This window comes from Podarcis vaucheri (genome assembly GCF_965113315.1).
Source record: "Podarcis vaucheri genome assembly, chromosome: 2".
Classification (NCBI taxonomy): Eukaryota; Metazoa; Chordata; class Lepidosauria; order Squamata; family Lacertidae; genus Podarcis; species Podarcis vaucheri.
Window position 1 is genome coordinate 66,074,602 of NC_138760.1, and position 27,632 is coordinate 66,102,233.

The 27,632-nt window shown below is 40.6% G+C and overlaps 1 protein-coding gene across 1 annotated transcript; it reads right to left on the minus strand.

The window, feature by feature from the left end:
- Positions 1-768: 768 nt before the first annotated feature.
- Positions 769-27,154, minus strand: GFPT2 (glutamine-fructose-6-phosphate transaminase 2). The gene is made up of 19 exons (XM_082211599.1): positions 27,026-27,154; positions 17,574-17,681; positions 16,975-17,073; positions 15,660-15,785; positions 15,176-15,234; positions 14,694-14,828; positions 13,858-13,919; positions 13,540-13,619; positions 13,042-13,159; positions 12,468-12,631; positions 11,380-11,475; positions 11,158-11,255; positions 9,407-9,527; positions 6,910-7,067; positions 6,387-6,501; positions 5,628-5,755; positions 4,685-4,852; positions 2,962-3,123; positions 769-1,791 (listed from the first exon to the last, which is right to left on the minus strand). The coding sequence occupies exons 1-19, from the start codon at positions 27,030-27,032 to the stop codon at positions 1,747-1,749; spliced, it is 2,049 nt and encodes a 682-aa protein (XP_082067725.1). The 5' UTR covers positions 27,033-27,154; the 3' UTR covers positions 769-1,746.
- Between the last annotated feature and the right edge of the window lie 478 nt (positions 27,155-27,632).

The window sequence follows — 27,632 nt, forward strand, 5'->3', positions numbered from 1 at the left end:
AGTTCATAGTAATCAGAAATTTTGAAACATCCCCATCCTGTAGTTAGAATTTTTTTCTTCACCCTGATTTGTCCAAGACTATACTGTGAGCTTCATCCAGAGGCACCACCAGGGCCAAAATATGCAGCAGAACACAGCAGAATGAGAAAAAGGGCCCCTCAACAAAGCAAGACTAGCGTACTATATTCTGAAGTAATACACATTACCATCTAAAGAGCCCACATCCCTAACCTGCTCTCCATAAGAATAAGAATTTATTACTTATACCTTATCCACCATTAAGTCCAGGATATAAAATTAACTAATTATACCAGTAGATCCGACAGTGTCCACAATGCCAGGCCAAAAGGTTGAAGAGGCGGCATCAAATCACAGCAGAGCCGAGGCTAATTAAGAACATAAGAGCAGCCACAGTGGACCACTGCCTCTGGAAGGCTTGCAATCAGGACATGAAAAAGTAATCCTCTCCTGTTGTTGACCTCCAGGAACTGCAAGTTTCATACATACATCGTAACTAATATCCATTGATAGACTTATCCTCTGTGAGATGTGTCTAATTTCCTTTTAAAGCTATGAAAACTAGTAGCTATTATCACCTCTAGGGCCAGTGAATTCCATCAATTAATTTTTCATTGTGTGAAGAAATACTTCCTTTCGTCTGTTCTAAAGCTACCAGTCAATTTCATTGGAGGACCAGCACAATCTCCTCAAATAAATCACTTCTTTCCCCCTCACACCATAACCTACACGAAAACTCAGTCAAGAACATTTTGCAGTCAATAGTCTATTTAATTGCATAGCGTTTCGGTTGTACAATAGTTAAATATAAACATACTGAGCTCACACAACAGCCAATAGCCTACTATGGTTAAACAATACTATTCAAGAACATGAAGATAATTTGGCTCAAGTAAATTGGTATTTTGTCAAAAGGAACTTTTCAGCAAAACACAACTAAATCTGAATGATGTTTAAGAAACTTTAATTAACAATAGTGCAGAAGTTGTAAAGTGTAGATAGATGAAAGGATCTGTGGAAATACAGATAAAATCCCATAACAGTAAATAGGAAAGGTTAATATAATAGGAAAGAGAATTCCAGTTAAAAATACAAAGCACAAACAGTAAAAGAACTTGTACACAATTAGTAAAATCAGCCCACTACTACAGGCAACCAACATACTAAAAATAACTTAAATGCTATACATTTGTGTATATATAAATACTTTGTATTTAGAACTAAGGCAGCACTCCTATGCATATATACCAAGGAATAAATCCTACTGATTTCAGAGGGACTTACTTCTGAGTAAACATGTATGGATTCAGGCTGCATGTATAGTGTTGACTTATTCACAGTAACTCAAAAGTTATATACATATATTGCACAGTCGTAGAAATAGAAAACTGTTCATTAACCATTTGTAAACAATGCTTTTTCTTCCTTTGGCAATTTTATTATTTCAGCGATGTGGCAAGAGCACTTAGGTGCAAGGCAAGTAACAAATATTTAAAGGCACATTAAAGATCACATTAAAAAATAACAAAACATTCCCAAATACTTTCCAGTTAGCAACAGATCCATTGTACTGGTTTGTGGTTTCCACAGCCCTAAACCCCACTGAAGTAAACAGAATTATGTTTACTTTGCTTTGTAGAATCAGCATCATCAAAACAGTCTGCTAAAGTCTCACTGACAGAAATTCAATTTTGGATTATGGGTAACAAATATTCTACTGTGCAATGCTTATTCCACAGTCACAGATTTTGCCAAATTCCTCGGAAAATCCACCTGGGGAAAAGAAAATAAAATTATCCTCAATTCAATTTATAGGAGGCTTTTTCATTTAAGAAATTCATGTGCATCACTCAGTAAAACAGACTAAAAATAATAATCACCATACTAGCTGTATTCCTCCCCAAATTCTGAGAATGTATTGGAAATACAACCACAGCTAGCTGCATCCCTTCCCAGCTGGTTTTGCCTGACCACTTTCCCTTGACCACTTCTCCCTTCTGTCTTCTCTCTACTGCCGTATTTGAACCATAACCCTGGGTCTCTGCTTCCTTCCCTACTTTCCTTCTGACTTTTCCGGCTATGGATCGTCCCTATAGATAATCTAGCAAAATTATCATCAAAATGTGAGAAAATGTATGAAAGCTTGAGACAGATTACATTGAAACTGTGTAGTGTAATTGATCATGTACACTGTTAACCTGGGAATTTAAAAGCAAATATGCCCCAGTTGTAAAACTCCCAAGGCACACAAAAAATTAAAACAATTGTTAGAGAAACAATATAAGGTTAAAAAACAAATAAAACAAGCAACAGCAATTAAAACAGATTATGCATTATGCATAAAATGAAAGTATTCACTGGCAATGGAGTTTTGGCACCAGACAATCCAGCATTCCATGGTCAGAACAACAAAACTGACAGGACCCTTTCTTCATTTAGCATCCATCTAAATTCTGAAGGTGGAGCACATTTGTATCCTATCAGTGACTGACATCACTTGTGTAGCAGGAGCAGCAGCTCACTCAGGGGGCAGAGCCACAATGCATGCTTCCCAGGTGCTGAGTTGCTCAGTGCCACTCGTTGAGAGGGGTAGGGCAAGGCAAAGGGGAGGTTGGCATGTCGCTCAGGCATCTGCTGCAAACCGCTCCTTATAGCTTGGATCATAGGAATGTTCATGTCAAGAAAAATGGCATGCGCTCCAAAACTATTTTTGTAATTGTGTAAACTTGTTTTCTCTGCTTTTAGCACTTGGAGCTTATGTTGCAGGGTAAAAGTAAATTAAATTTGATTTGCACTGAATTTCCATCTTAAGAGAGCACAACTAGGTCTTTGTTTAAATTCTATGTAATCATTCTCGTTTCAAGTCTGAAGAAACAGGGGAAGTGTCCAAGTCTGTTTGTATAAGTGCTTTAATTGGAGCGCCTAAATATAGAAGTAACTTACATCATATCCTCTGAGAACAGCCAGGTGGAATGAAAGCAGCTGTAGAGGGATAACACTCAAAACTCCTTGCAGGCAATCAACCGTCTGTGGAAGCTCAATAGTTTTGTAAGCAAATTTTGAGCTCTCTGTGTCTTCTCTAGAACACAATATAACAGGGCGGCCCTGCAAAGCAAGAAATCAAAGTTGATTAAAGGTTACATTTTCATTTCATCCATATTTTGCTGCGCATTTCAGACACTTTGCCAACATGCAGCAATTAATGTCAACTGAGCTAAATTTTATGTTCATAGCCATTTTGCATATCTCTGTAAACCACGGTGATATATATTTTATGATACAACGGTATATAAATATTTTTATAAATTAAATAAACAAATTTCATAAAAAATACTGACGTCTTTCACAATAATTATATATACACAATAAAAACCATATAAGAACTAACATCGCAGAACACCTGCTAACTATTACCAACTCCGCGTATTTTAATCGTTATGCCTTGAAGCTTATGCAGACAAGTTACTACGGAAGACAAGTGCCAAACCTCTACTGGAAAAACATTCCATAGGTTTACTGATGATGTAACATTTCCAAACCCATGGGCTATAAAAAAAATCCCTACTTTCTCCCTTTCTTTCCAGAAAAATACTAAATAAATAAATAAATAAAAGGCCTTGGGAAATTGAAATGTGTGCAATATTGACTTATCAAACCAAATGTTATGTACAATCTAAGAACATGAAATGTATTTTCCTAGTTCCAGCATAATATGCTTGCAGCTGTGTCTTCTGAGCACATGCTTCCCTAGGCCGAAAATGTCCAGAGGAGCAACAGTTGCTGAGAGACACTTTCCACCTCATCTTATATCCAAAACCTTGTGCACTATAGTTCTAATGGCCAATTAAAGATACCTAATTTAGTGGTTATGGGACACGGGTGGCGCTGTGGTCTAAACCACTGAGCCTCTTGGCCTTGCCGATCAGAAGGTCGGCGGTTCAAATCCTCACAATGGGGTGAGCTCCTGTTGCTCGATCCCTTCTCCTGCCAACCTAGCAGTTCAAAAGCACGCCAAAAAGCGCAAGTAGGTAAATAGGTACCGCTCCGACAGGAAAGTAAACGGCATTTCCGTGTGCTACTCTGGTTTTGCCAGAAGCGGCTTAGTCATGCTAGCCACATGACCCGGAAAAACTGTCTGCGGATAAACGCTGCCTCCCTCGGCCTGTAAAGCGAGATGAGCGCCACAACCCCAGAGTTTTCTGCGACTGGACTGAACTGTCAGGGAACCTTTACCTTTTTTATATAGTGATTATCGCTGCAATTCCATAACTTGTGAATAGTGTGAAGACTGGTTGCTTTTGTCTGTCCTTAATCTCTACACCCAATCTATTTCATTAAATGATTCCAAGTTCTGGAGTTACTGAGAGAAGGGAAGAAAGGACAGCTCTTTCCATGTCCTCCAAACCATACATATAGAATCATAGAGCTGGAAGTGACCCAAGGGTCATATTGTCCAACCCCCTGCAATGTAGGAATCTCAGGTAAAGCATCCATGACAAATTAAATTTATTGTGAATGCGAAGGCTCCATCCCTATGGCCATTTTGGTTGCCCTTTCTGACCTCACAGTTCTACTTTCTCTTGCCTATGACTACCCTTCATAATGATCATCTTGCAGGAAATGCACAATCAAGTCCTAAAAGTGACATGCTTACTAGGCAATTTACCTGGCGAGCAGTGACCTGCTGTAGAGCATTCTGGCACTTTGTGAAGCAGGGATCCTTCATAATGATCATGATAACTGGCATCTGCTTATCTATAAGAGCCAAAGGCCCATGCTTCAATTCCCCAGCCAGAATGCCTTCAGAGTGCATATATGTAATCTCCTTGATTTTCTGCAAAGCAAATGGAACAAGATCACAACCAAAGCACTGGGATAATAAAAAAGCATTTATTACGTTCAAAAATAATTAAGCGCAAGTAGGTAAAACTGACAGATGTTGTAATCCAAAGGACACTTTCATTGTGCCCGAAGTTCCACAGGCAACATTTCACAAGTTATGTGGTTCTTTGGATCCTGACCTATGTACACGTATGGATCTCATGCCCATATGCAAAACAGAAAGATCAGAGATGCCTTAAATCTAAGATCATAAACGCCACCTTCATTCAAGTTCAAAGTATGTTTGAGGTTTCCTGCACACAAGTCTTGATTTAATTAACAGAAGCTGCAAGGGAGCAATAGCTGATGTACTGAGCTCAAAATGAGAAAAAAGTGAAATATCTACACCCCTTTGTTCAGTACACAGCTCTTAAGAGTTTTTTGAAACAAAACCCATCAGATACGCAATTTCCCCCCCTGAAAAGAACAAATTTTAATGGGCTGGATCCAGACTTTCCCTTCCATGGGAGGAAGGACTCTTTCTGTCCATGGCAGGCTTTATATATGCAAAAACCTAATGTATGCAAAAATGTTTTACTTACAGATGTAACCATATTTAATTATGTACTCATTTAACATATTCCTAAATTGCCCATCTGCTAATCTCGGGTTGGGATAAAATACAGGCAAATATTCCAGGTAAATCAATAAAAACAAACAACATCCAATTTTGCTAAACAAAGAACAGGAAAAATATCACAAATAAAACCAAGATTAAGATTTCATACCAATGCACCTTCCAAGCAAGTGGCATAGTTGTAGCCACGACCCATAACCAAAAGTGATCGCTGTTTATATAGTTCAAGTGCCAGATCATGTATCTTCTCATCCAAGGTCAGTACTTCCTTGATCATCTCTGCCAACAGGTTAAAACCAATAATTATTTACGGTATTACAGAGCCCACCATTTCAAAAGTAGTAAAACAGAAGATGTGGCCAGGATTGCATGAATTCAGATTGATCAACTTTAATTTTATTTACTAGCAAAGCACAGTGTTTTGCTCCTTTAAAAGAAAAATAAAAATGATACACAGGGCCATTTTGAATAAAGATATGGAAAATTCTTTTCAGTCAGTCCCTATGCTGAACACTCAATAGCTTTTAAACACATCTGTGAATACAGAGGATGATTTAAAAATCAATTTGGGGTTTGATTTGAGACATTAAACAAGAGGCTATTCCATTTTATCTCTAAACTGTTTTCTCAATTGTTATTTTTTTCCCTGAAGGTTCTGAACTCAATGCAGTACAAACTGAAGCTATGACAGTAAAATATGAGCACATCAAAATATAAAGTTGGCTTAAAAATGGTTAACTTAATTTTAAAAAAATAAAAGCTATGGATATTCCTTACTCACATAATAATTTGAAAAACGTTCTACATATCCCATTTGAAATGGCCCACATATTCTTGAATTTTAGCATTCCCATATATATATATGGGAGTATATATATATATATCATTTGAATGGTAAAAACATGCATACCAGGTAATGACTTCAGACCACTTATGATTTCTTGTCTTCTGTTTTGCAAGGAAATTCTGTCTTCTGACATCATCAGACCAAACATTACAAGAGAGATGAACTGGCTGGTATATGCCTGAAGATTTTTTAAAAAGACATTAATTTGGCTTCCTTCACGTTTGCTCCCTAAACTACCTGCCTCAGCAAAATAATTTCTTACATTACGATGGCGTGGGAAGGGCTATAGGTCAGTGGCAGATCACATGTTTTACACTGAGAAGATGCCAGGTTCAATTCCTGACATCTCTAAATAGAGTTGCAAAATACTCTGCCTGAAACCCTGGAGAACCACTTCCAATCAGTGCTGACAGTACTGAGATAGATGAACCCATCAGTGATCTGACATGGCAGCATCCTACAGTGTCATAAAACATGGTGCTCTAGCACCATGCAAGGCTATTATTCCAGCAATCTATGCATCAATGTCTAGGCCTATGATTTGGTCAAAGAAAAAACCCCACCAATGACAGTACATATCAGTTACCTTTGTGCTTGCCACCCCAATCTCAGGCCCAGCATTGATATGCACACCACAGTCTGTGTCCCTGGATATTGAGCTTCCAACAGTATTTGTAATTCCAACTGTCAAAGCTCGGCGATCCTTACAGTACCGCAAAGCCATCAATGTATCAGCAGTTTCCCCTTCAATAAAAGAACATATTGACATTTATGCTTAATTCAGAATTGCAGCAGAATTATTAACCTGTCATATAAAGTCAGAAGAGATTGACTTGAAAAGGTTGTATGGCTAGAAATGTATAACCCATTCAGAGAAGATCCTGGTGGGCTGGCATTTCCATACTGTTCTGAGTTGGTGATATTGACACACAATTTGTAGTTTCTTGGTTCAGAATATGAAGCAATGTTTTAAATACAAGCTGAGCACTATGATCCTCAGGCTCTCCTCCAGCTTGCTTTTTAAGAACTTCTCCCGCCCATCCATCCAGCTGCTGGTGCACTGTTGAAAGCCAGAGGAAAATCCCTCCTACACCAGGAATCTAAGGTCTGGAGCCATAGGAAAGAGAGTGCAGTGTAGTAAGCTGGAATGTCATACTAGGAAGACTGAAATTCAAATCCCCACCCTGAGTGACTTTGGAACAGTCACTGTCAGTCTGCCTAACACACCCTACGTCATCTTTTGAGGATAAATTTGGGTTGGGGGTAGAACAGTGTATACCAAGCTGAGCTACTTGGAGGAAAAGAGGGTTTAAAAATTTTTTATCAATAGCCGTTTGGATTAATTGTCCAAATCAAATGCACCAGATCAGATGATAGAATGAGAATGTACTTTAGTCCTCCTTGACCCTTTCAGACTGGTTCATGGTACCTTTAGGTTTTTGTCATCTACAAAATTTTGCAGATCACATGCTTAAATTGCAACAAAGAGACTTGTAGTACCTTAAAGGAAATGAACACATTTTCATTTCGCATAAGCCCTTGTGGACCAGAGTCCACTTCATCAGATGCATAATTATCTTAAATTGGCAGGAAGATAATGGCAGGAAATTGTAAAAGGAGGAGTCAAACAGAAAGGAAATGAAGGCACACAGACTGAAAATTCAATTCAGTCTTAAATTATCACCATTATTATTCACAGCAACAGTAATTGGTGATCCAAGCAATTGCTAAGTGGCACCTGTAGCGAACCAAAAACCATTATCCATGCCCAGATTTACTATATTAAAACGAAGCTTCATTATTAGGTCTAATTTAGCTATTTCATACTTATGTTGTGCCCATCTTGACAGAAGAGCCTTGAAATCTACACGTCAGCCTTTGTTCCTCTATCCTGAAAACACTCATACCAATTTACATGTTCTCCCTTTGACCTCAACCTGAGTGTTGCCTGACAGAAAATGTGCATCCTTTAAGACAACTTTGTTCTAATTAGGTTGATGAGATACTTAAAATGTAAACTTAAATAAAAATAATGGAGTAATTGGGAGTGACTAATGTTTGATTATACTGTATCTTCTATTTCCTGGAATATTATCATTGTGTAAGCCCCATTGTCCATTGTTAGCAGCAACAAAAAGAAAAACACCACAGCAAAAATAACACAGGGACAAAAAGAGGCAAACCTGAAGTTAGTGCCAAATGAAAACTCACTGGACTAAGAAAGCCTAATACATTTTGATAGTGTTTTTATTCCTCAGAAGCAGCATTCCTCTCTGGTGGAAAACCTGTGACCCTCCAGATGTTGTGGGACTACTATTCTCGCCAACCCCAGCCAGTATGGTCAATGGGGCAACCCAATCAGATGGGCAGGATACAAATAAATTATTTATTATTATTATTATTATTATTATTATTATTATTATCAGGGGTAATGAAGCCCAGCAACAATGGGAGGGCTACACGTCCCCACCTCTGCTCTGTGCTCTCCTGCTATACCACAAAAGCAGCATTTAAGATTCCTCTATTTGGCACCAGTTCTTTTGCCTCTCAATCTTAAGAGATAACTTGAGGTATAGTGTCACTCTGCTGCCAAGTGGTTCTTTAGTTAATAAAGGAGGGTTCTGGCCTAACTTATCTATACTGTTATCTAATTGCCTCACCAGATACACTCTGCTTATTACATCCTTTACAAACTCTGAAAAGTCGGCTTTTTCCTTTGCAGTACATGATCAACAGAGAAATCTTACAGCCTTGACATAGGAATGATATTTCCCTTTTAACACATAAAGCGAATTAGAGTAGTCATAGAATGTTATTTTATATTTCTACTGTGATATGCTTATAGCAGTTGACATACAAAGCATTCAAAAGCATTCAAAAATGTAGCCAGGAATCTATCACCTAGGTATGGAGAAAGGGACTGGGACATAGACTCAGGATGAAATCAGGTATGCCTGATCTCACTAGAGAGTGTAAAAAACCTACTCCAGACTGGCTCTGAAGCTGTCACCAGCTCATGATAAATCTGAAAACCAAATAAAAAACTTTGCCAAGATTAACATACAGCATAGATTAAAGCTCACCGGACTGACTGATGAAAAAGCACACATCGTCTCTAAAGACAGGGGTATTCCGATCCAGAAAATCACTGGCAAGTTCCACCATCACAGGTAACTCAGTTAGTTCCTCCAAAACTTGACGGGTCTGTAACCAACATAAAGATAGTAGAGCAAACTTCAGTCTTAACAAAATAAAGCACACTTAAAATTATCCTTAAAGTAGCTTTAGAACAATGGATTATTTCTAGTATTTCTTAAATGAATAGCTATTCTGTAAAGTTATACAGCATAAGCACAATGAATTTCTTGTGCAGAAATAAACTATATTTGCCGAGATCACAAGTGAGGAGAGTGGTGTTGCATTTACATCCCACTTGTGGTAAATGCTGACCACTGTAAGAAAAGGATGCTGGATTAGATGAGCTTTTGATCCAATCCAGCAAAACTCTTCTTATTTTTGTAGGGTATGTTAGATTATGGATGGTTATTTTGTTTTTATTTATTTATTTATTTATTTTTATTTAAAGATATGGTGAGCATCTTTGGTGGCATGCTTCTGTCAGCAATGAAAGCCATTCTTTCTTACCAAGGCATCCACTGAACACTCTCTCTTTTTCTGCCATGTTAACCTGTCTATTATTTTTTTAAAGTAACAAGCAGGCAGTGGGGTAGAGCAGCAGAATGGGGGGGGGGAGATAACTTCTTGCTCTTCCCTCCCAGAGCCATCCCACCTCCCTGTGGGCTGAGGCAGGAGGGTCTACTCCAGTGCTGGATTTAAGGTCGTGTGGGCAGTTTTCCACGAGCCGAGGAAGCACAAAATAACAACAACATCTGACATTCAGAAGACATCTTAAGGCAGCCCTGTTCAGGGAAGTTTTTAACGTGTGATATTTTAGTGTATTTTTGGTTTCTATGGAAACTGCCCAGAGTGGCTGGGGAGGCCCAGCCAGATGGGCGGGGTATAAATAAAAAATTATTATTATTATTATTATTATTATTTATCCAGGTAGCTACCGAGAAGATCCATATAAAAGCAATTGTACCAAAAGGAATTATTGTGAAAATAAGAAATAATTTGGGGTGGGGGGAGAGGGGCCAAATTTTGTCCTCACTCAGGATGCCATATTATCAAAGCCCATCCCAGTCTAATCTATGAGGTCCATGTCAGTGCACTTCAGGCACTGTTTGAAGCTCACCAGGTCCCTTCAGCCACTTTTCAGTCAGCTTCTGAGCCAGGACATCAGTTAAGCTTAGCCTGCAGCCCTACACCTCTCTCACACTGCCCACCACCAAGCATTTTCTCTCTGCTTGTCTTAGCTAGGACTCCACCCACCACTCTATCCGCTATGTCTTCTTCCTGAGTAATAAGGAGTTCTGAGGCCTCAAGGCTGTCCCTCATCCCAGCTGTTTCTGATATGCCTTATCAAGTCACTTGGCAGAGAGGGGAAGCGGTCTGTGTTGTCTGCCCACAGGCTCTTTACTCAGCCATCCTCTACCAGCAAGTTGACTGGGGGCTGTATTCTATCTCTAACCAGGCAGGAAACACAGGGTACAGCAAGGCCACCCCTAAGTGTCTTTCACAGCTTCTGCTCTGGTATGCAGCAGCAACATGGGGAACATGAGCGCTGCAGGTCCAATGTATTTTTATTGAGCACCACTTTGTGAAAACTGATCAATAAACCTTTTATAAATAAAATAAGAATAGAAAAGCAAAATCCCTGTAGCCATACGTTTCCATTATCTTTCTTACATGTTCAAGCGTATACTGAACTTACAGCCACTGCAGCATGAAAACTGGTTCCGCAACCAATGATTATTAATCGCCTGCATCTTCTGATTTCTTTCAAATGGTCCTTCAAGCCACCTAAAAGAACTGTAGTTTCCATGAAACAGAAACAAGGAGATATCTTTAGTTCAGAGTAGGTTGCTAAACAAAAAACAAAACAAAAAAAGAATAGTGGCAATGTTGAGTGGAATTAAAATTTTCCCCATGTTACCTGTGTTGCTCTCAAAGTTCACCCTTCCTCTCATGGTATTGAAAACAGACTCCGGTTGTTCAAATATTTCCTTTTGCATGAAAGCACTGAAGTTCCCTGTTTTTATAAAACATGACTAGTTAAGTTTCAGACTGCCTTTCTTATTACTGTTCAAATGAGACTTGAATTTGCAGCAAGAGTAACCAAGCACAGTACAGCAATTTCAACAAAAGTCAAAACTGTTGCTAGCAAAGATTGGGCAAAGAATGCAGAAGGGGTTATGGGAATTCACTTCGTTATAAATATTAAACTCTCCTAAACAATAACAAAGCTTAATTAAAGATGAAGTTCATCTGGTTTGGTGGCTGAAGGGCATTAGGGTGAGGCAGAGGGCTATGAATCAACTGCCTCCACAAACAAGACACCAGTGGAAATGCCTCCATGCACTGTGCTAAGACTCCACTGGCTTTTCTACTTCCACCCTCTCCTCCTAAACTGTGCTCCTGCCAGCAGACTGGGGTGGGGGCAGAGCTCTGCATCTCCAGATTTCTAGCCCTTGTGAAGGAGATATCGCAAGGACAAATGGAAACATTAACAGAAGCTTAACTTCTTTGGTGACGTAGCACATCTCTGTCATGTCATTCTAACCACCCAGGTTGCGGAATGTGTTTCCTTAGGCACCTCTGCTAGGTGCAAGTGCAACTGATAACTTGCTGCCGATTAAAAAGCCACCTTGTTCACACTCGCATCTGCCAGCTACTGAATTTTCTGCCTATGTTTATTTACTTTATTTATTGCTCAGGTGCTTTACATGTTTCGAACAACATCATACTAATATTCATTGTTTTTATTAAATTTTCTTTATAGAAGTACACTTGAGGCCTTAAATATCAGCAGGACCAGTTTACAGCTCTGGGAAGACACCAGCTTCTAGAAATGATACTGAAGTATCATTATTGTCATTATTTTTAAACTGTCTTTCTTCCTCCCTGCCCATCTCTAGTGCTGTTCCTGTGGCTAAGGTTTGACCAGAAAGGCACCTGGTTTCTAACGGGTAAATGTTTCCTTCATATGCCCTTGGACCAGCAAGATTGTTCAGCTGCCCTTACCTTTCATGATTTGCTGCAGTTCCATCTGCAAAGTCTGTATGATCCGAGATGGGTCATCACTAGCGCAGCGTTCTAGCCGATGAATAGAAAGCTTCCCTTCAGCCGCTGCTGCAATGTCATCGTCTTCTAGAAAGATTACTCTGTTGGTGTGTTCAATTATAGCGCTACAAACAAGAATGCAAAATCAGCTAAGTTACAGAATCTGCAATGTAATTTAAATTTGTTCTACTTGCATGTGCAAGTAAAAAGGAGCTTGGATTATGCAATCCCCACATCTTGGTCACAACACAAAGATGGGAAAGTTGCAACACCAAATGAGTATTTGGTAGCCAAATTCTAGAAAGGCTCTCACATTCAAAATGTCAGCTCCATCCAGCATGGCCAGTGACAGAGATGATGGGAAGTGTATTCAAGAGGCAATGTCTGAAGGGTTACAGGTTAGCCATGCCTGGATTAGAAGCTGCAGCCTGCAGCAGCCTGTCCCACTGATTTACATTTCTCCATTGAATTACAACAGTTGGGTAAATAACTAAACTGATCCTGCTAACATAGATCACACATATTTTTCAGTTACCTTGCATCTGAAGCAAAGAAAAATTCAACTGCTTTATCTCCAACAGCATGAAGGCAGGTAGAACTATCAAGTCTTTTCATTCGTGTTTTGCATCGATTCTTTACATTTTCAATGTTGCCTGCCAATTAAAACACACACACACACACACACACACACAACTGTGAAGATTGATTCATTATCTAGATCAAGTTGAAATACAGAATTACATAATTTTAAAACAGGTGTAGCAAAGATTTGTCCTCCTTCTTCCTCACAATCTGCCCCCTAAATATGGCCTGGGTTTCCACTCAATGCTCCAGAACGGATTTGGGGATGCACACAGGAGGAGGGGTGCTATCACTAATCCTTGTGCTGATGCAAATATTTCACTGCCCTAAATGTCTACCTGTGGAGTTTCTAGTGACATGAGCATTTCTGTGTGTGTTTAATGAACTCACTTCTTCAACAATTCTGTAACAAAAGTAAGACCTGTATGATTATAATGCTTTAATAACTTACATGTTCTATATAGGACAGGGATTTGTTCAGTGGAAAGCTTAGATTCACTTCGAACTCCAATAAGTAGTGGACTCCCCCTCCTGTCAAATAATGAAACAACAGGCAAATTAGTTATAAAACTTTTATTAAGGATAAACTGAATTTTTCAAACAAAAAATATCTACTAGAAATCTTTCCTGTGTGCTTGTCTATTAATATGGACCCCACCAAATGCAAAAAAAACCCTCTTAAAACTATCACGTATAAAAACCCCACACAGCTTTACATATATCATCAGCTTCTATTACACAGTAATGGACACGAAATACTTTTACTAACCTGGTAGCAATAGCTTCCCCTGGGTAGTGGATACTTTTGAAAACCAGTGCAAAAGCTCCTTCCTGCGAGGGGGGAAATTAAACATTAGTAGGTTGGGGGTGGAGAGGATGACATGGATGGTAGTTACGCACAGGGTAAGATCCTGTCTTATTATCTCTAATGACCCTTTGAGAAAAAATGAATCTTTTGTCAATTGGCATCAAGGAATTGTCAGAAACAAAAGATTATCACAAAATGAGGAGGTCAAAAATGCACAAGTCAGCAATGCTAAACACACGTGTGGGACTACGGTAATCCCCATTAAATTTAGTCAGGTTAGAGTAAATATTGAGTAAACAGAGAGGAAAGAATGAACTGTCCCAAACCATGATGGAAGAAAATGTACCTTCACTCTACACATTCAGCTTTGGGATCTATGGTCCCAGGGCTATTAAACTAACAAGGAAGTTTAGAAATCTTTTAACTGATGCTATAACTTTACATCTGAGAACTATAGAGATGGTAAATGGCAAGACTGTGCTCTGGTTATTGCAGTTTGATATTTCTGAAGGAAAAGAAAATCATTGTGCTCAGATATACTACAGTTTCCTCTATTTCTTCTGGGTTTGCACCTCACTCTTAACCAGCAGGCACAGGGCTGCATGTAACAAGATGGTATTTTTATTAAAAATGAAAGCAAAATAAAACATGGAATTGAAAGAATTCTTTAAAGTTTTCCCAACGGAACAAAACTGAGTAGTTATTTCCACATTTTAACTTCATACATGAAAAGTAGTTTCATATTGTCTTAAACATTATTTATTATAGGAAATAAAGAGAGAAAATTTCCCACTTACCAGCTGATGAATGACTCTCTCAACCAAGACAGAAAAACTTATGTCTTCAGACTCCCGGTTGTCATACACATATTTGATCAGCTTTGGAATGGTTTCAGTATCTGTTTCAGATTCAAACTCATAACCTTTGGTCTCCTGGAATAGTGGGGTGTTTTTTTTAAAAGAAAATGTTTAGATCTATGTGTTACCATCAGGATTTTAATACTGCATACAACATAATCAAATGTCATCTACAGTTTCAATCACAATTATCATCATTCCTACCACCTATCAAAAATCACATAGAGAAACTTCATTTAGACTGCAATCCTATAAACACTTGCCTGATCATAAGCCCCACTGAACTAGGTAAAAATGGTTTCATTAAGACAAGGTTTGGCTTAGCGCATCATGAGAACCAGGCCATAGAGCAAAAGCTAACCAGGCCACAGAGCTGAAATGGCACACACACATTTTGGGACATCCAGTTGTTTTCAGCTTACCAAAAACTTCCTTAGGTCTTTGTAATTTGTGATGATCCCATTATGGATAACGACAAATTCTGAAAGAAATAGGAAAACACACAAAAAAGAGATGAGCAATAACAGCTTAATTCAAAGATTGGAACCTTTTCTAAATAGCATTTTAAATCTGCAAAGTTCTTTACATTATTTTCCTCTTTCAGTGACTGTGTCGGGCTGCTGTCACTAGATTTTTGGTAATGAAAGGAGTTTTGTAGGAATTCCAATCTGATTTGTGAATGGAATCCTGGCATTCTAGCCTCAGCTGCTTCAGATTCCCTAATTTCATGAATCCTTGGGAGTTGCACCTTTGCAAAACCACAACATTACTTTGAAAAAATATCTGATGTAATCACCAACCTTATCTAATATGCACAAACAATTCATTTCAGTCTACTGGTTTCAAAAGCTGTTTCTGGGAATTTCTACTCTGGTGCAACTCCAGATTTTTTTAGAGGGTACCTACCGTTACTTTTATCTGATCGTTGTGGGTGACTGTTCACTGCATTTGGTGCTCCATGGGTTGCCCAGCGAGTGTGAGCAATACCAAAATGTGTCTCGAACTCTGCTTTTAAGTCTAGACCATCTTGTTCTGTATACAAAATCAAACCAATACACACACAAATCAATCCCAACCACTTTTAATTCAAATTATAGTCACAAAAATATGTAACGAACAGAGTCTTAACTTTCTATTTAATTATAAAAGAGAGACAATTTGTAAATTCTAAACTGTGTGGAAGTATTTGCTTCTATACTTTCAATAAACCACTTGAAACTGGGCTGTCCATATTATATTGGCTGCATTTATTTCATCGGTACCAACAGGAGAGAGTTTTTTTTAAATGAATTAATTTTCTTGAAATTTGCACAAAAAATATGAAGATTAATATCTGCTACCTTTTCGTCAAGCCTAAAAAGCTAATCTAAATAGAAATACCCAACAGAACTAGAGAAAAAAAAGGGGGGGTGAAGGGAGGAAAAAGAGGGAAATAAAAAGAAAATAAAAAGAGAACTTCCAATTCTTAATATGTCAGCTATATAGGGAGAATTATTCAACACACCCACTCCAAGATAACAGCCAGAAAATCCACCTTCTATAAACCAACATTATTATCTTCAATCCTCAAACCCTGATATCATTAAGTTCTTTTTCTTTTTCATGCATAAAGGTAAGAAGTTTCCAATCTTTAGTAAATGCTGGCAATGATTTTCCCCAGATTAAAAATATCGATTTCACCATCCCACTGAAGTCCAGTAATTTTAACAACCATTCCTCCACTGTAGCTAATGATGAATCTTTCTCAATAGGAGAGAGTTCTGATGACATCGTATACACCATGGGTGCCCAAACTTTTTTCAAAGAGGGCCAGATTTGATGCTTGAGGGCCGACCAAAGTTGTTGAGCTTTTTCTCGTAGGATTTTCTTAGGATTTTACCCCAGGTAACACCTCAGGTTACAGACTCCACTAACCAGGGAGGCCCCATTAGCTAAGGTAGTACCTCAGGTTAAGAACGGTTTCAGGTTAAAAACAGACCTCCGGAATGAATTAAGTTCGTAACCCTAGATACCACTGTACTGCCACAAGGGCCAGATTAAATCGACCGGTGGGCTAGATTAGGCCCCCGAAATGGACTTTGGACATGCCTGATACACAAACCACCACAGTTCACAAAGAAGAGCAATGGATATGCTAGCTTAGAGGTGGAGAACTTCAGCCTGAGCCCTTGTGCTGGTTGTTAGTAAGGCTTGTTAGTTGAATCCCACCCTTTCTACTCACTTTGCAGCTCCTCATCGAGAGCCTTCACTTTCCCTCTTTTCTTGACCAATTTAATGTACCTTTCCTTATCTTCATTATCATTCCCATCAATTGCAACACCTGAAATACAGAACACAACTTATTGTACAGTCTTAGTTAACACATACAATTGCTTACACAGCCAGATGAATGTTTAGGCAACTGGTGTTGAGGTAAAGCATTTGTATTGCTCATCGTACCTTAGACAAGCCCCAAATGATTTAAAAGCAGCAAAAATTCATGAGGGCACTGGGTGGAGGAATACCTCTACCTACTAAAATAAAATAAGCAGCCCAATGTAAGGATGTTTAGATTGTTCTGCCAAGCTCTAATTATCAATGATGGCTATATCTGCCTCTCATTGCCATTCAACTCCCACCTTAAAATCTTCTCCTTTATGTACTTGCCAGCTAAGATGTCATTTTATGCATCTGATGAACTGAACTAGAGTCCACAAAAGCTTATGCCATAATAAATTTATTAGCATTTAAAGTGCCACAAGACTCTTTTGTTTTTCTTACAGTATGAGACCAGCTTGGCCACTGCTGTGGAAATTTTGCACAACAGGATTGTTCACATACCTGCAGAGTCATATCCCCTGTATTCTAGTCTCTGTAGCCCTTTTATGAGAGTTTCAAATATCTCCTTCCTGGTCCGAGGCACCCTGTAGTTCAGATACGCAAAGATTCCTGTTGGGTATTGAAAAGAAGAATGATAAGCTGGTACTTTAATATGCTTACACAACATACTCAGAAGCACATATAAAGTCTTATAAACTCAAAGTGCTACATTTTACAACAAATCCAATAAGGCTTAATCCTATCATTATAGAGGTTTGGGGCTTTGTTTTGTTACTCAGTTGAAGTTTGTTATGTAGTTAAGCAACAACCTTTAGAATGGGGCAACCCAATCCAATATCATAAAGTGTTGCACAATTTTAGTCAGTATCAAGGATTTAATTTATTTGAGTGACATTCCCAGGTTAGGACACCAATTAACGGGTTGCTTTATGATTGGCACACTTGTCAACTGACTTATTAAATTACTGTCAACTGACCAATAAATTGACCACCTACTTTGATCATGGTCAAATATTTCATGAAGTCAAGAACACTAACTGAGGTGGAAACTTACTGCATATTATAGTGTATTTTCTTTTGTTACCATGGCCAGGGAACAGTTTCATCCTTAACAGTTAAACTAATTTGTTTTTGTAATTAGCATCATATTAAACAGGTTGATGCTTAACAGACAGTCCCAATCCTCAGATTAGCCATGCTGGAGAGGGTTTGGATGAGGGGGCCACCTACTCAAACAGTGGGTAGGTAGAAGAAACCGCCAGCAGCACCCTACTGCCAATAGCCAGCAGCATTTTGAGGACAGGTGGGGGTCAAAGCTGGATCCTTTTTTGCTGCTCTTTGCTACTCCAGATTGGTAGGTTCTGTAACTAAAAGCCAATTTTCCCTTCCCTACAGCATTCCCTTAAGCCACAGCTTTGTACCTTTTTTCTTGGCCAAATAAAATTAATGCTTTACAAACAGTTGGCAATGATTTGACAATATCTGACCAGTCAGTTGGTGAAATAATTTCAACTGGTCTGAATTCCCAGCCCTAATTTATTTAAACATCCCTTCAGAATGTGAGATGTATTAATTACACTGATCTTTTCCCACTTTTCTTTTCCATTTTTATTCTTCATCCCTGGTATGCAATCTTTCCAATGTTGGTACTCCTTTGGAGATATCTTACAGATAGGCTACAACAGATTTGGGCAAGAGTTGGGCAAGCATATAATTGATTATGTACCTGAAAACTTCTGTATACTCCCTTGTTTGTTTTGTTATGGTTAATTCTCCCCCCCTTTTGGTACTGTACATAAAATGAAATTATAAATAAATAAATAATAATAATAATAAAATAATAATAATAATAATAAATTATTTGTACCCCGCCCATCTGGCTGGGTTTCCCCAGCCACTCTGGGCGGCTTTCATAGAAACAAAAAATACAGTAAAATATCACAGATTAAAAGCTTCCCTGAACAGGGCTGCCTTAAGATGTCTTCTAAATGTCAGGTAGTTATACATCGCTTTGACATCTGATGGGAGGGCATTCCACAGGGCGGGCGCCACTACTGAGAAGGCCCTCTGACTGGTTCCCTGTAGCTTTGCTTCTTGCAATGAGGGAACCGCCAGAAGGCCCTCGGCGCTGGACCTCAGCGTCTGGGCAGAACGATGGGGGTGGAGACGCTCCTTCAGGTCTACTGGGCCGAGGCTGTTTAGGGCTTTAAAGGTCAACACCAGCACTTTGAATTGTGCTCGGAAACGTACTGGGAGCCAATGTAGGTCTTTCAGGACCGGTGTTATGTGGTCTCGGCGGCCGCCCCCAGTCACCAGTCTAGCTGCCGCATTCTGGATTAATTGTAGTTTCCGGGTCACCTTCAAAGGTAGCCCCACGTAGAGCGCATTGCAGTAGTCCAAGCGGGAGATAACTAGAGCATGCACCACTCTGGCGAGACAGTCTGCAGGCAGGTAGGGTTTCAGCCTGTGTACCAGGTGGAGTTGGTAGACAGCTGCCCTGGATACAGAATTGACCTGCGCCTCCATGGACAGCTGTGAGTCCAAAATGACTCCCAGGCTGCGCACCTGGTCCTTCAGGGGCACAGTTACCCTATTCAGGACCAGGGAGTCCTCCACACCAGCCCGCCCCCTGTCCCCCAAAAATAATACTTCTTTCTTGTCAGGATTCAACCTCAATCCATTAGCCGCCATCCATCCTCCAAACGCCTCCAGGCACTCACACAAGACCTTCACCGCCTTCACTGGTTCTGATTTGAAAGAGAGGTAGAACTGGGTATCATCTGCATATTGATGGACACCCAGTCCAAATCCCCTGATGATCTCTCCCAGCGGCTTCATATAGATGTTAAAAAGCATAGGGGAGAGGACGGAACCCTGAGGCACCCTACAAGTGAGGGCCCAAGGGTCTGAACACTCATCCCCCACCACCACTTTCTGAACACGGCCCAGGAGAAAGGAGCGAAACCACTGTATAACAGTGCCCCCAGCTCCCAGCCCCTCTAGACGGTCCAGAAGGATGTTATGGTCGATTGTATCAAAGGCCGCTGAGAGATCCAGCAGAACCAGGAAACAACTCTCACCTTTGTCCCTAGCTCGCCGGAGATCATCAACCAGCGCGACCAAGGCAGTTTCAGTCCCATGGTGAGGCCTGAATCCCGATTGGAAGGGATCCAAATGGTCCGCATCCTCCAGGCGTGCCTGGAGTTGTTCAGCAACCACACGCTCAATCACCTTGCCCAAGAATGGAAGATTTGAGACTGGGCGATAGTTGGCCATACTGGCCGGGTCTAAAGATGTTTTTTTAAGAAGCGGTTTAATGACCGCCTCTTTCAGTGGATCTGGGAATGTTCCCTCACAGAGGGAAGCATTCACCACCCCGCAGAGCCCATCGCCCAGCCCTTCCCGGCTTGCTTTTATTAGCCAGGATGGGCAAGGATCAAGGAGACAGGTGGTTGGTTTCACGCGTCCAAGCAGCCTGTCCACATCCTCGGGGGTAACGGATTGAAATTGATTCCATGCAACTTGACCAGACAGGGCTCTAGCACTCTCCCGCCCCAGCCCTGCTCCCACAGTGGTGTCTAGCTCCTTCCGAATATGAGTGATTTTATCTGCAAAAAACTTTGCAAAATCGTTGCAGGAGATCTTGGGGTCTTTACAAGGCCCCGGTGGTAAAGGTGGTTCCGTTAAATTGTGAAATGAGTATAAATGAGAAACTGTGTATCATTTAGTATCCACATCTGAAACTACACATGTCATGTCAAATATGTATTATCTGACACCAAGAAGGATTTGTACTTTTGGAGCAAAAGTTAGTCAGCAATTTCCCACCCCTCAAAAGAAGATGTGCAAAGCGGATATTTTTACAACAGACCAGAAAAGGAAAACTTTTTAGAATATAACTGAGATTTCACAAAGCCTGTTACATAACAACCCCCAGCCCAATGTATTGAAGACTTGTGTTTTTGTTTGGTTTTCTGTTAAAACATATCAGTTATAACTCTTGACTGCAAATAGTAACATTAAAAAGTTGCCCCGAGGCAGCAAGAAAGTCTGTTAAATTTTTGGCTATTAACATTTTTTCCATGTGCTCAGCTCAAATTCTCTGCTACTTTTCCAGAGAAGTGTTTTAAACATTTCTGCATATCCTCATTTTTAAGAAAAGAAATGACCCTTTTGCTGCTTTCTGAACCAGTGCTTTACAACATGTATATTTCAAGACCTGTCAGATTTCCTGCATTAAGGCATCATGTCTTTATGTGTATTATCACTTCAGGGAAGGCCTCTTTTGAGGGATCTGTCCACAGTGCAGCCAGTGTCCTGTGTTTGGTAAAGGTTCCTTGTTTATACTGAACTCTAGCACTACTACTATTCATGCATACCAGGAGACTCAGAAGCCACTAGAGACTTCACTGAAAATGATAGCAGAGCCTGGGCTGCCAAGGAATATATTACAGATTCTTTGGGTCATGGGAAAGAAATTTTCCTTTCAAGCACACACATTCTATTGTGCCTTTTATTAACTTATTAACTGCTCACTTTCACACACAAGAAGGCCAAAAATTCCCAGCACAGAGTTAATACCATTAAATGTCAATGGGCTTGCATGCTCTTAACTCCATGGTAGACTGTGGCCAAACCCTCTACTGCTTGTTAAACTCATTCCCCTTCTCACATACTTCCTTCCACAAACAGATTGTCCTCTCTCTTCTAATTGGGTTTATGTGCTGCTCAACAGGACACTGTGAGGGCATTAGGAGCTGTTTAGAAATAGCCTATATTTTAGAGCAAGTCAGTATGAATTTGGTAGTGATCATGCAGGATCCTGAACTTCAGTAGCTGATATAGAGTTTTTAGAGAGGCAAAAATAAGTACTGTGGTACCTCGGGTTACATACGCTTCAAGTTACAGATGCTTCAGGTTACAGACTCCGCTAACCCAGAAATAATACCTCGGGTTAAGAACTTTGCTTCAGGGTGAGAACAGAAATCGCGTGGCAGCAGTGTGGCGGCAGGAGGCCCCATTAGCGACAGTGGTGCTTCAGGTTAAGAACAGCTTCAGGTTAAGTACGGACCTCCGGAACGAATTAAGTACTTAACCCGAGGTACCACTGAATTTGCCTTTTTAAAAATAAGTATTGCTACAATGTGTCACAAACGTTACAAAATCTGAACCAGACCTCTTCCTTTCCTGAAACTGAAGAATCTGTTGTTGTTCCATCATAATTATTTTTAAAATAAAACAAAACGTAAGTTCGTTTTTGGCCTGAGCTTCTAGCACAAATTGCAAATACAGTTTTAAGTTTCATTTATTGCTAATGCCATTACCTTTTATGAGTGGCAGCATTAGCAAGGGGGGGGGCTTGAAACTGAATGATTATTTTTTCAAGTATACGTCTGCGATCGCAAAAACAGTGATGTGTCTTGCAGCAACTTGGAGACAAACAAAACATGGCACAAGCTTATGTGGAGAGAGCTATAGAAAACCACCACAGACTGAACAATGTTTTTGAGTTTTACTGAGTTCTATTGAGTTGTACAATAAACCTGTTATTGTTAACTAGACCATTTCCCTTTTGACCTCATTATCCTCACTTATTTTCTTCTTAGACCCTACTTCGCAGCCAAAGCTCCCAAAAGCACAGCTTCATGTTACCGCCTTCAGCATGCTGTTGTCTTTATCATGCAGGAGATAACAGATGACATTAAGTACTCCTACTTACAGCTGACTTAATCATTTGGTTTGATTGAAGAAAAACTGAAAAGAATCGGGTTGCTTTTAAAGGATCGCACAGAAGGAATTCTGTACAGGAAAAGACTCAAGTTACAAAGGCGGGTGAGGGAAAGAGCCTTCATGCTCTGAGCTGGCACTTAAAAAACTGAAGTTCAAGCAAAATAAAATAAAATAAAAATTCCTTCCAGTAGCACCTCAGAGACCAACTAAGTTAGTTACTGGTATGAGCTTTCATGTGCATGCACACTTCTTCAAGCAGAGTCAGCTAGAAGTTGCACAAGCTCATCTTTGTTTAAAACGGCTCCCTTTATCTCTCATCAAGGCTTTGAAATTCTCGCTTCCTCTTTGAGGAATGCAACTGGTGGGTAAAGAAAGGGTCATTGAGAGTTTTCCAGTGGGGAAATTCCTCAAGAAACGTCAGTACTTGTAAGTTTACCAGGATCAAGATAGGGGTGTCTCATAGTTTGAGACTAATGAGTCAACACTCCACTCCTTCAGCTTTTAAATATGTACTGCCTTAGAGCATTAGAGACCTACCATTTATCTTCTACACTGGGAACGGTATTCTGCAGCAGTAATTCTATTTGATTAGGCTCCCACTCCAGCTACTTTGTATCTCTGTGGTTCATAGAAAATAGTCCATCTTCAAGATGTTTTCCTGCCATTCTACAATCTCAGAACTGCAGTTTTGTATTATCATGGAGTCAATTTGACAAACTGATTACCGTATTTTTTGCACCATAACACTCACTTTTTTCCTCCTAGAAAGTATGGGGAAATGTCTGTGCGTGTTATGGAGGGAATGCCTACTGATTTTCCTCCTCTACAAACTATGTGCGTGTTATGGTCAGGTGCGTGTTATAGAGCGAAAAATACGGTAGTTCCCAATACTTCAGTTGCAGCTGTGACCATTTCCAGGCATGTTACTGAACCTTAAGCTTTAATCCAGTTAAATAGCTTTTAAAAAGTCGTTACTCACATTCTCTCGACAGCCATTAGTATTACTGCTACAGAGAACCCTCAAGTTCAGAGGTAGTACCTTCAGAACAGAGATGAGAAACCCATAGCCCTCCAGATGATACTGAAGCCCACTCCCATGTTCCCTAATTACTGGTCCTGCTGGCAAAAGTTGGGAGTCCCACACCTGGACATTCCTAGGTTTCTCATATCTGCTTGGATTTCAGATACTGGAGGGCAAGCCAAAGGGGTAGGCTGCTGCCTTCAACCCCCATTTGAAAACTTCACAGGAACATCTTCCAAGATCAGGCTTCACCAACCTGGTGCCCTCCACATGTTTTGGACTACTATCCCTATCAGCCCCAGCCAGCATGGCAAAAGGTTGGCAAAGGTCAGTCTTGAAAGAACCACCTGTAAAAACACTGGCTTAGGAAATCTGCAGGTAAGTCTTTAAAAAGGGATCCACAGTCAAATTTTTCTCTCCTCATTTCCCCTTTATTTCATGGAGCTCATGTTTAAGTCTTCCACAAGAGATTGTCACAAAAATCCACCATATCCAATCTGGCTTGGTACTAAAAGAGCTTCTATGAATGGTTACAATGGCTAAAATGTTTTGATTTGAAAGACAGTTAAATTGATATTTTAATCTACTCCTAGATGATACCTGATGGGTGCTTATTTTCTCTGTTTAAAATTCTATTTTACCTCTCTGATTATTATTTTTTGGGGGGAGGGGGATTATTGGGTTGTTCTTGTTTTTATTTTGATTATGTATTTTGTGTTTTTTATATTGTGATTTTATCCCATAAACTGCCCTGAGACCTGTGGGTATAGGGCAGTATATGAATTCAAAATAATAATAATAATAATAATAATAATAATAATAATAATAATAATAATATACAATGGAAGAAGCAACATCACCAAAAGCAAGCAAGCTACAGCTGTGTTCTCAGGACTGAAGAAGGTTGTCAACCTCTGTTAAAAGTTTTTAAAATATATGGCATTTTAATGTATTATATGTTTTGAATTTTTCTTTTGAAAAATAATTATGCTTTTAAAACTTCTTATATAACCATGCTTGTTTCGCCAAGAGTATTTTAAAGGAGTTTCAGCTACAAGCAGGAATCTTTCACTCCCCACTTCCAGTGACATTTTTGGAACAGTGTTCTTATTTACATATTCATTTTGCATCACCAAAATTGCCTGGTTGCCATGACAGCAGTGAAGGGTGTTAGAAGGGCTGAGTGCACTGAAATCACATACTTCTTGTTACTTCACACTGAGTCAGCTATACCACTCCTTAGCTAAAACTTAGTTGAACAGTGTAATACCCCTGTTTCCTGCTCTACAACCACAGATGTGTTGCTTTTAGCATTTAGTATTATTTCAATTTCTGGTTAAAAAATCTTGAATTGTTAACCACAGGTAATATGGGTCATTCCTGATAAGATCTTCTTTAGCGCAGAAGGGTCGCTTAATGAAATTCAGGTGGAACAGAATCTTCTTAAACTGATAATACAAGGCACTTCTTGTCCACCTTTCAAAGATAACACATTGCTTGGACTGTGACGGTGGGTGATTTCCTGTTCTGAACGTACAAATCTGAAGCAGGCCATCTCCTTTCAGCTTTGGAATTAATAATGTCCAATCCAGTTCTCAGACATAGGCTCGGGCATTTATTCCATACCTATTGATGTATTCCATTCCTTTTTACTTGACTTAACATATATTCAGCATCCTTAGATTTTGTTTCTTTTAAGGGTAATTATCCTAAAGCAATTCTCATTTGCTCAGATGTTCTGAAACAGCAATTAAATCATAAGGAATTGCAGGCACAGTTTTAGAGATCTGCTCATATATAGCCATTCTGCATATGGCTAGGCCCTTTTATCAGGATTATGCTGCTATCACACCAACAGTTTAGCCATTTTCAGATGTTCAAAAGTGTATTCAATGAATGCGCATGATGGGGGGTGGGCATAATGGTAGCTGGCTCCGCCTCCTCCCTCCCAGGCTAAATGAATACAAGAGACCATATGTGCAGAGGGCTCTGTTCTTGTAAACAGGGGGCCATGTGCCACCACCGATGCACATACAATGAACATTCTTTTTAAAAACATTTGACTAAGGAAGGCTATTGTCTGAAAGGTGCAATTCCATGTTTCCTAGCACTGGTTGAACAGTGATGCACAAAAGTGACTTGTGCCCAAGCTGTACAGAGTCAGATGACCCATTTACCATGAACACAGGGCAATCCAGGAAGGGAAAGTTCCTGGCCATGTGATTCCATGAGCCTTTAAATGGCAATCCTTTGGTCTTTGCTTTGTGGCGCCAAGATCTCCCCACGTCTTTACCTACTTATTTCAGGGGGGCATGAACTGAACATTTCAAATGTTGCCATCTGCCAGTGTCCCATTGAAAGAAAGCCCTCAAAATACCTTTTAACCATGTAGGAGAGGTCAGCATCTTCGACCAGAAAACCTCTTTTTATGATTTGTTCAGATTTTCTTCCAAGTAGGAAGGAGACGCTAACCGTTACTAATGCAAGGGAAACTATTGCTCAGAAACATTTGCACGAAAGGACATTAATGTCAGTTAAAAATACATTTTGCAAGTCTTTCTGGAATTTCAGTTACTGTACCTGGAGCATTTAAAGGACCAAGATTGGGGGGAGAGAGGAAGGGAGGCAGGGAGGGAGAGAGAAAGTTCCTCTTGTCCCCCTTTGCTGAGAGAGCTAAGTTTAACAGCTCGGCTTTGCTCTCATAAAGAGCATGGAGCGTTAAACTCCTCCATAAGCAAACAAACAAAACCTCTGGAGGAGGAAAGCCAGGGCAGAGCATACTGCTACTACGGTCGCCTTGCAGCTCAATGGCTACCCGGAGGAAGCAGAGGGCACAGCAATAAAAGCATCCGGATGGCGGGCGGGGGGGGGGGGACTTGACTGGGAAAGGAAGCGCTAAGCATCTCTTTCTGGGGGGAGGCGGGGTCAGGGTTTCAGTTCATTCCCCTTTCTGACTCCCTAGAAAATAATACGGCTCTGCTTCCACAAAATCTACACAGGCCCCCCTCCCCGCAAAAATGGAAGGGCCCCTCTGTATGGTTAGAACAGCAGCAAGGCATGCCAAGTCTCCCTTTGCAAAGTCCCTCCCCCCACCTCTCCGAGTGGATCTGCCCGCAGCCCTTTTCCATGATGCCTGGGCTCCCTCGCGCTCCGCATCTAGAAGCGCAACAAAGCAGCCCCCGGGGCTCGCTCATTCACTCACCGCACATGGCCGATGCTCGCTCGCCCGCCCGCCCGCGCTCGCGCAAGAAGCCCTCCTTTCCTCTCGCCGTCTCCCGTCGGGTACCAGCAAAGCACGCCGAGCGCAGCACCGCGTCGCTCCTCCGCCGGCCCCTTTTATAACGTGCCTTGGACCAGCCCCCTCGGCGGGTTCATTGGCTGAACGCGCAAGAAGGGAGTTCAGCGCCGTGTGGGGGGCGGGAGGCGTGGGGTCCCCGCTTCTGGCCGTCGCCCTCCCCTGTGGGGCCGAGCGCAGACGGGGCGAGAGGCGCAGGCGCGGACCCTTCGCGGCCTCGGCGCTTCCCTCCTGGCTTGCTACGGAGTTGGCGAGCAGCCTTAGGGCACCCTCGACTCTGCAGTGAGCCGAAGGCGCCCGGTAGCGATGGAGTGAGGCGGGCGTGTCTCTTACTCGCTGCTAGTGGGTTTCACAGACTACGCAGGTCTCTTCCGGGGTGTCTTCGTCTCACAGCAACAACCACCCCGTAAGATACGTGAGGCTGAGAGAGAAGCATAGGAACATAGCTGTCAACTTCCCCCTTTTCTTGCGAGGAATCCTATTCGGAATAAGGGAATTTCCCTTTTTAAAAAAG

Excerpts from the sequence above, each read along its gene's own strand:
- GFPT2 (XM_082211599.1), bottom strand. Across the intron at positions 3,124-4,684 it reads AGCAGGTCACTGCTCGCCAG|GGCCGCCCTGTTATATTGTG; the intron begins GTAAATTGCCTA and ends CTTGCTTTGCAG. Across the intron at positions 1,792-2,961 it reads CTGTTCTCAGAGGATATGAT|GTGGATTTTCCGAGGAATTT; the intron begins GTAAGTTACTTC and ends TCTTTTCCCCAG.